This window comes from Phaethon lepturus, unplaced genomic scaffold, assembly GCF_000687285.1.
Source record: "Phaethon lepturus isolate BGI_N335 unplaced genomic scaffold, ASM68728v1 scaffold2321, whole genome shotgun sequence".
Classification (NCBI taxonomy): Eukaryota; Metazoa; Chordata; class Aves; order Phaethontiformes; family Phaethontidae; genus Phaethon; species Phaethon lepturus.
In genome coordinates this window covers 17,280-26,892 of record NW_010515329.1, presented here as the reverse complement: position 1 = coordinate 26,892, position 9,613 = coordinate 17,280, and the positions used below count along the sequence as shown (strand labels likewise).

General features: G+C 42.6%; 1 protein-coding gene across 1 annotated transcript; it reads left to right on the top strand.

Annotated features, from left to right (window-relative positions):
- The first annotated feature begins 3,611 nt into the window (after window positions 1-3,611).
- Window positions 3,612-4,495, top strand: LOC104627443 (leucine-rich repeat-containing protein 30-like). The gene is given in 2 exon segments (XM_010295706.1): window positions 3,612-3,699; window positions 3,702-4,495. Coding segments are annotated over 2 exon segments (882 nt in total).
- The last annotated feature ends 5,118 nt before the right edge of the window (window positions 4,496-9,613 follow it).

Genomic DNA, 9,613 nt, shown 5'->3' with positions numbered 1-9,613 from the left:
CTTTGTGAACACATCATACTTTTTTTTTCAGGAATGACAATTGTGCTTCCTTCAAGAAAAAAATAAATTCTAATCTTTTACATTGTCAAAGAACGTCAGAAAATATAGCTTGTCATTTTTGTCAGCTTACCAGTTTTTTATCATTGCTAATAGTGCAGTTTCTCTTACTACGTTAGTTAGACTACAAAGTTCTTCAGCAAGTTTGGGATCACGTTTTTCCCCTGCACACAAAATTTTTGTTTAATCTATGAAGCAATTAGCAACTACACTGTATGATGTAAATCCCACTGATGGGGGGGGGCGGATTTTTCCCCTGCCAAACTTACATGCGTGAAATTCATTTCTGCTTTCTGCCAGACCGTGTCGACACAGGTCAGTGCCTCACCGGCCCAGCTACCTGAGAGCAGCCCGGAGGAATCTGTCCATCCTCACAGCACAGGGCAGGGCCGGACAGGGCAGCAGGCAACTCAGAGAAAAGGGAACTGGAAAGTGTTTGAACAAAACCAGTCCAGGACACCAACCGATGAGGGACTATTTTTGTTCAGAAATTTAGTTCCTGAGATGTCCAGATGAGGCCACTGTGGTTTTATTATCCCGATTTCAAGACAGGAATTTAATTTGGTTACCTCAGAGTTTCCCGTCTCCACAACTGCAAGCCTGCTCAATAGCCTGTTTTTCTGTTGGAGAACAAAGAAAAGGAAATGGTTATTTTTTCTCTACGCGCAGCGGTTACGGTACTTGCAGCAGCAGGAAGGGAACTGGACAATGGAAGCCGCAGATGTGGAATTCCTTTTTTAAACCCCCTCTGCTGCTGCTGCCGCCTGACAGGCAGCGGAGATGGGGCACTGCCATAGCAGGAGACGCGGCGAGGCTGGAGCAGAGCAAGCGTTTTCCTTGCCAGAGAGCCCCAGGTGAAGCTTTCCCACAACAGCCTGGCCCAGGCTGTGCCGGGCTGTACCACGGGCTTAGTTTCAGATCGGCGGCATGATGCAAAACCAGGGCAGGGTACAGAGCGCTTTGGCTGAGTCACGCCGTTAGGAAATGGGGATTTCTGTGGTGAGAGGCCGGACCGGGCCCTGCCAAGTCCCCAGGCAGTGAACCCTAACGCGTTCTGGAGATGGGGACGACGTTCTCATCCAAAAATATCTGGCCAGCCAGGGGGGAGACTGTGGCTGCAGGGAGACTGTGCTTCCTTTGTGTTTTGCTTTCGTTTGTTACTAAAAGTGACCTCCCGAAGGAAGAGCTCTGACGCGACTGTGGGGACGTGGGCGCGCGTGCAGGCCCAGCTGCGCGGGGAGGGACGGCGGCCGCTCTGCAGGGCTGCGGCAGGTTCCTCGTTCCAGCAGTGCCATTAAAAGAAGGGAAATGCCTAACTTTATAAATTCTGTCTAAAAGGCTTTTTTCTTCCCTTCGTGTTTGCCGCTGCAGAAGGCAATGCCTTGTTCCAGTCCATTCCGGCTGCCTGATAATAGGTGCATTTCTAACAGCAGCTGGGCAGACAACACAGAGTCAGGACTCGTGAGGGACTGCCCTTTTTGCTTCTCCACCTGCTTTGGCTGAAGGGCCACATTTCAGCCTTAGGACCCCCTGTCACACAAAGCCAGTCTGGCCCGAGTGTGGCCTGCTGTTGGGTTTCCTCTCCCCCACTGAGCAGCTTCTCTGCCTACAGCAGCAGGGTTACCTCCGCCACTCTGGGCAGCACGTTTGCGTGATGGTTAACAAGAACACCGAGTCAGAGCTTATGGCTGCGCTGAGATGTAATATCATGTTTGTTTGTGAACTGACAAATATTGGTGGAAAGTACTTCCGAGGGAGGGATCTGTGACTCTCAGTCAGGCTGCCAACCCGCTCTAACCGAACAGCTACAAATGACTTCAGCCCTTTTCCAGTTGGTCCAGGCACTCTAGGTGATGCCATATTTCAGCCTCAGGACCAGCTGTTTTTATGCCACATGGCCCATTAAGGTGTATGCTTTAGTTGTGTAGCTCACTCAGCTCACCACCATCTTATACTTCTCACTGTGGTCCTGGCTCCTCGCCTGTTGTAGGATGCCGCTCGTCAGACACAACCGCAGGGATGCCCCCTCTCTCCCCTCTCCTCCCAAGCAGGTCCCCTGTGAAGGACCCAAATCTCAAAAGAGACTGAGTGGTGCTTGGCAGTAAGAAGGGACTGTGAGGATTGACTCCAAAGAGTGCCTCTACTCGCAGCTGCAGCTTCATGCGTAGTCCTTTAGCAGCTGAGCTAATGCGGGGTTTTAAGGTGAGGCTCTCTGAAATGAGGTGGCGAGCAAGGTACATCCATCACCAAACCTCTAAGGCAGCAGCAAAGCATCTTCATCACCATAGATCCACTGGAGAGGAAAAACCCTGAAAGTCTTAAACTATTTGCTGCCATTTTCACCTAAATGGTGCCTGAAGTTTTTGCGTATCCTTTTTAAGGTCCCTTTCAGTTTACACTCACTGCATATTCCTGTAGCAATACAATTTCCTTTCATCAGCAGAGCTAGCTTCAGCTGTTGTCGGGTATTATTATACCTCACTGCTTCCTTCCTCTCCCATCAGTCCCTCTATCCCTGAGTTACATGTCATTTATAGTTCGAGCTATTTGACTGCTAGTTCCCCCTGTACCCAGAATAGCCCAGAAAGACAGGAAAGTTCAATGTGAAAGGGACATCAAGTGGCTACATTTTCTGCAGTATATAAAACCAGACCACAAAAATCACACTGATAGATGTGAAAGTAGCATAGGACATTTAGGACAGAGCAATTTGGGCGGAACTGCGCAGTATGACTGCTCACACTTGGCGATGTGGGTAGCAAGCAATCATCCAAGTGGGCGCAGATACCACTGGAAAATATCACTGCTGCAGTGAAGGTGGTACCCTTTCTGAAAAGAAAGAGGCCTATCCTCACCACAGAGGGGATAGAAAAGCTAACACTTTTTACGAGCATTAACTTTTTTCTTTTAACTAAACAGAAAACAAGGACTTACATGAAAAGTCTTTAGCAGCATTTTTAGAGAGTGCAAAGTTTTTTGGCAGACTGGTAATTATTTCAGTGAAATAAGGAACATCAAAATAAAAATGATTGTGAAAATGTCCTTTAAATCTGAATTGAAATGATGGCTTCTTTGTTTGCTTGTTTTCTTCTATAGCTTGCTTGTTTGTTTTTTGAAGTCACTCCTGTTAATTGTCCTGCAGCCATGGTATGTACCAGATAGCCAAGAAAGCTGACATGGTGAAGTTATATACAGCATCCTTGTGACCTTTTTGCAGTGAAGATACATATCTGTCCAATAAAGTCCAGGCCAAATGACAGTGACAGCTGCCTTGTGGCATTCAGTTTGAATTGAACAGGTTTGCTCACAAGTCAGGAGCAAGTATTTCATTACAGACTGTGCACCAAGACCAACATAAGCCCCCAAAAGTGAAACTTTCCCTCAGCAGCTATGGAAATTGCCCCGGTGGACTGAGATGCCCTTCACAGGCTCCTCCTTGTCTCCTTGCTTTGACTTTCCCGCCTCCTGCAAGCTGTCATCCTCTGTTGGCATTTGGATGTTGGTGTAGCACTTGCAAGGGAAGAAAACCTCACTTCATCTCCCTGGAGGGTGTTATGGGAACTGAGCACTCGAAAAACGAGGGGCGAAGGAGCGTGGTTTTTCTGAGGAAAGGTCCAAAGTTGCCTGCATGGGAAGATGCTCTGAGCCCAAGTCACTGCTGAAACGGGGATTGCGTTATGTCAGCTTGAGCCTCATAATGAAAGGGATGACCAGTGCGCCTGACTTCTTGTGGGGACTACCCGAGGTGCAGAAACTGAACCTTTCACGCAACCAGCTGGTGGTGATTCCTCCTTCACTGGGAAAACTAGACAGGCTGGTCGTGCTGAACTTGTGTGGCAACTGCCTCAAGTATCTGCCTAAAGAGATCGGGCTGCTGAGGAACCTGAAGGTCTTGTTCGTCAATATGAATTGCCTGACAGAAGTGCCAGCAGAGCTCAGTTTGTGCAGGAAGCTGGAGGTTTTGAGCCTCTCACACAACTACATCTCGCAACTGCCTTTGAGCTTCACTGACCTGACAAGTTTGAGGAAACTGAACCTCAGTAACAACCGCTTTGTGCAAATTCCCGTCTGCATTTTCACACTGAGGAGCTTAGACTTCTTGCACCTAGGGTCAAACAGGCTTGAAAACATCGCAGAGAGTGTCCAGTATCTGGTCAATCTGCAAATCTTTATTGTAGAGAATAACAACATACGCACCCTGCCCCGGTCTCTTTGCTTCATCACCGCTCTGGAGTTACTAAATGTTGATTACAACTCCATACAGACTCTCCCGGATGACCTCTACCTGCTGTGCCGGCTGCCACGCATCGCGTGGAACCCGATGGACAAAGGCCTCCACATCGTCCACAACCCCTTGTCCCGGCCCCTGCCCGAGATCGTCGAGGGGGGGCTGGATGTCCTCTTCAACTACCTCCGGGAGAAAAAGGAGCACAACTGAGTTTCCCCTGAGTTTGGGATTAAGCCTGTCACCAAGACTCAGTTGCATCAGAGCGCTTTCCTGCACAGGCATTTCCACCTCATAACACTCAGATTTCAAAGACTGTGGATGGCTTTAGTAACGATTGGAGGAAAGCAAGTAAAGTATGATGGTCTTGATTAAGTGTGTGAAGAGTAAACTTTCTAAAAATAGCCACCTCTGTAACCTTCAGTGTTGGTGTGCTTGGGTATTTTTAGAAAAAAACCCAACAACAAACTTGTGATAAAATGTTTGCTCTTTGTTTGACAGAAACAAATTAAGGCAGACTGCTAGAAGTGCAGAAACATGTATTTGCTAGCTATTAGGTTGGAGGAATATTAATATAAATTGGATTTACTATATGTGATTGCAGTTGCACTTCAACTCCTGCTCCTGTTTTTCATAGGCAGATAAACCACTACATAAACAAACACTGCTATCTAAGTGAATCTCAAGGAAAATGTTTAATTTACTTTCAGCAGTGAATATATCCTGAGCTATATTAGCTCACAGACAGTATATTACTGGCCAGTTCAATACCATCAGTTGTTTACCCCACAACTGTGTGCTGGCCTCTATAAATCACAGGTGAAGATCACTGTCGATGAGGCAATTTCCCAGTTCTTTGGAAGAAGACACCAAACTTCCCCAAAACACCTAGTTCGCCTCCTGAGACACACAGCCGTTCCCACGGACCCTCCTAGAATGCCGACAGCGGTGCGTCTCATCAGCCGGGAGCAGCATCCATGTGAAGCAGAGAAATGAACATGGGCCCTTATTCCCTCAAATGAAGGCTGTCGGATGAAGTTGTTCATTACTAGATGAACAACTGCACTCCGTTCCCTTTCGTGCATCCCTGCAATCGGAGCCGTGGAGTAACTTCACTCAGGAGGCAGTACGTCTCCTAAAGGTGAAATGTTTCTTTCAAGAAAAGCAGCATCAAACCAATCATCGGTTTAAGTAAGAGCTTCAAAAACAAATACTTATTTCTGTGATTTTCAGTATCAGCCAGTAGCATAAAAGTCAGGTCTTATGTGGTTTCTCATATTGATCTTCTGTGAATGTCCTTCATCAAAGTTTTATCTGGTAATAAAGAGGCAGCATGAAAGAGCTGTTAACTATTTATGCAACCTGTTTTTTTTGTTCCCTCACACCAGTGTAAAACAGAAGCAACTCTGTTGAAATCAGTTGAGATAAATACTTGTAATGGCAGTGTAAAAGAGGAATGAGCCTGTAATTCTTGAGCTAATTAAGAGTATTCAAAGCCACTTTTAAAGTGCTTCCTATCGTATGTCAAATCTCAGGAATCAATGATTACTTTCTAAAACATAATTTGCTCAAAATTATGGAAGGCTGCGCAAGGCTGATCCTGCCTCTAGTGAAGTTAATGGACAACCCCTGGCTGAGGGAAAAACTCTTCAGCAGAGGTAGAAGCAGCCTGATAACAGCAGACAATTATGTAATTCGTAGGTACATGCAAGCAAACGCAGCACCTTTGGCCACGCTAACATTATCAGTGCGGTATTCAACGTAGCAATGAAGAACCAGTGCTCACAGAATATTCCACTCCAGGGCTGCCTACCCTGATATTTTATTATGTTGGATTGTTTTGTGTATCGTTTGTTACCTTAATTGAGAATTTCAGTGTTACGCCCAGCAATCGCAGTTTCTAAGTGTGCAGTCAAGGACAAATCTTACGTTTCTAGCAAAGGAGAAACCGTTTTGAAGGGCACATTTGCTCGAGCATTAGGCAAACAAAGAAACAAAGCAAGTAAACACCAAAGACAGTTATTTTGTGACTTTTTTTACTCAGTATGTGTTTCAAATGCTAAGATATTTTATGTGTAGCTTTATATGTATTTATTTCACACGTGCAATGAGATTCAGAGCAAAGTTCCAAGTTTTTTAATGAACAATATGTCTAATAAATTAATATGTGATTCAATTAGCGACAAGAAATAAAGCTGCAATTATTTATAGAAATACCAGCAGATAATTCTTGGAGGGGATTAGGCACAGATTATTAACTTTTCTAAATGTCTATTTCATATCCCTAAGTCTGGCATTCAAGTAAACACTGCAGTCCAGCAATAGTGCTTTGCAGGAAAATTAGATGCCTATGGCATTAATCATCTGAAAAGATTTTCCATATATCAGTATCCAGGATTATATGACACCAGATAGCCTCCAATGTGATCTGACTAGAAGAGGTATGCACAGTAATTGACATGGAAGATGTGAGACTGGACTGTGTGTGTTCATTAGGATACCACTACAGAGGGTGAGAAACAGTGCATGATTCAAGAAAATGGTCTCCAGACAGGGAATTAAAAGGCAAATTTGACATAATCAAATGCATCTGGAAAAGCAGTTATAATATGAAGTGCAATACCAATAATTTAAAATTCAATTATTCAATTGAATAATAATAACCTTTTACTCAAGCTAATAAACCTTTGTAAGCATACGGAACACATAAAAGTCTCTGCCTTTTTAAACAGAATAATAAAATTCATTGAATAAATGGTACTTTAATGTATAATTCAGATTTTACCATTAGGATGATAATTTCTACTGAAGTGCTTTAGTCTTTCTTCCATTTCTCAATCAAGACCCTTATAAACAGCTTTCTCAGAGATACAGAAAATGATCTCACACGACTAAAGGTAGTGTTCTGAATTCTTCCTGTAAGAAGCAAAGAATGTATATCACAATGTATAGACATATGCATGAGAGGCAAATAAAGATATATGTATTTGCATCTGAGAGAGAGCAAGATAGAGAAAGCAAGCAAGTGGCACAGAAGGGAGACAGAAAGCATGATGACACATGCTGGCCCTAGTTTTGAGCAGAGCATTAGCAAAAAATTGGTGGATCTCAACGTTGTCATCTGATATTAACTGTACAGACAACAGGGAAAAAACGAGCTGAAACGCTGAAGGGACCGTAGTCATATCTCATCCTATATGACAACAGTACCACTTCTATGTGTATACTAAATGATATGGTTTTGACTTACAATCTTTCAGAGAACTATATGCAGAATGTTACACTTGTTTCTCATACTCACTGAAGTTTTCTCATCCTAAGCCTCACAGCAGCATAACTTTTGATGCATCTATTATTTTTGTTGTTATTGATGGTGGTGTTCTTTAAAGGAACGGAGAAAGTGGGATCCGCTCGTGGAAAAGGATACTCTCTTGGCAGGGTGACTATTCTATGGCTATCGTTCAGAGAAGCTCTCAAAGAGCTTAGAAAAACTCTTGATGTGGACAAAAAAAAGGGCAAAGCACAAGCACAAAGTAGAAGGAACATAGTCAGGGGTCAAATGGTTGGCATAGATGTAATATACAACAGGGCTATACAATTTGTTCTCCAGCTATCATCAAATACACTTGTGGTACATTTGGTGAGGTGAACAGATTCCATCTATTTTTATTTTAAATTGAAAAGAAAGCTGCATTCTGTGAAAATTTTAAAGTCTAGTCAACAAGCAAAGCCTTTGAAAATTGGAAGGCTACAGGCTCTTGGCCTAACCAAAGTTAGTGAGTTCAACCTTTGACTGAAAGGAAAATATTTTCATCTGAAGTGTGGCTGTTAACACCTCACTGGAAGTTAAAGCTGAAATGTGTTGTACCTACTGCTCTGGGGCTACTGGCCAAACTTGCCACGTGGGCAAACTTCCTCACGCCACTTGTGACTGGTGACTTCCCCAAATCCATTGCAATGTCCCAGCAGCCCTGTGGGGCACCCACGGGCATGTGATCTGGCCAGGAACACCAGCCCATTATGTGGAGTGTGAGAGCAAAGCAGTAAGAACCTACAAAGACCAATTTCCAAGATGCACTGGGGTGGCATTTCAAAATGGAATTTTTCAGATTCCAGCTGAAAGCTCTTGAAATTCAGATTAAAGATTTTATGATGATTATTTTGGTTGAAAAATATGTCAACTTTCTTTTTCCAACTTGACAATATTTTCTCCATACTTTTCTTCACTTTAATCAAAATTCCTCTTTTTTTGTCAAACTCAAGAACAATTTCTAGGCATTTTTACTATAAGAATATGCATTCTGCAGTTTAAGCTTTTTAGGATATAAATTAATTAATTTCCCATTACTACACTGCAGTTTCAGGAAACCATATCTTTCAGTTAATATTTTTAAGAACTTTACAGTCATCATTTAAGTGAAGGAGGATGCATCTAAAAAATGTATTGCATTGATCCTGGAGAGATTTGAACACGTTCTTTACTTTTCTAGGCCAGCACATTACTTGAAAAAACATATCACAGCACATAAGTTCTGCAAGTAGAAAAATCACTGATACTTCCTTAACTGAATTCCTTCTTTCCTTCGTTATTTCCTTAACCAAAGAAAAAAAGAAGCCTCAAAGGTCTTCACCACATGAGAGATAAAGGTAAATGAAGAGAGAGAACAAAAGAAAAGAGAGGAAAAGAACTAATCATCTGGTCAGTGTGGTTTCACCAAATCCCAAGGGTAAATTTGCTGCACAACCTTCAGACGGCAGTTCTTGAGTGATTCAAAGAGTGGTTTAGGCTGCCTTGCACAGTTCTATTAAGTATAAAAATAACAATATATAATAATTTATAAAACATTATGAAAATAGGCATATTATTATGTCACATGTGCTTCTTGCGGTCCACACATGTGAGAGCTGAAATCCTGAAACAGTTACAGACAAAAGAAAACTGCTGCTGACTGTAGAAGGGCCTGCACTTATATGAGAATTTATGTATGTCAAAAACAAGATTTAAAAACTCAGTAGATGTTTAAATGGGTATGAGGCTTTAGATATATTGGGACAGAGGTACATGTTAATACTCACATGTGGAGTAGGTTTGAAAATCCTTTTATAAAATTGCATAATCCTTCCTCTGTACAAGTAAAAGGCAGAATAATAATTATAAAAGATGGAAAAAGAGACACTGAAATAGCTCTTCTAATACATAGAAATGTATTAGGTTATCTGAACACCCTGAATATCCCAAGAGGAAATCAAATTCATATAAAGATTTTTTAAAAGTGGGAATTACATAAAGAAATGTTTTTTCTCCCTCCCAGCAATCCAGAGAAAAGCAAA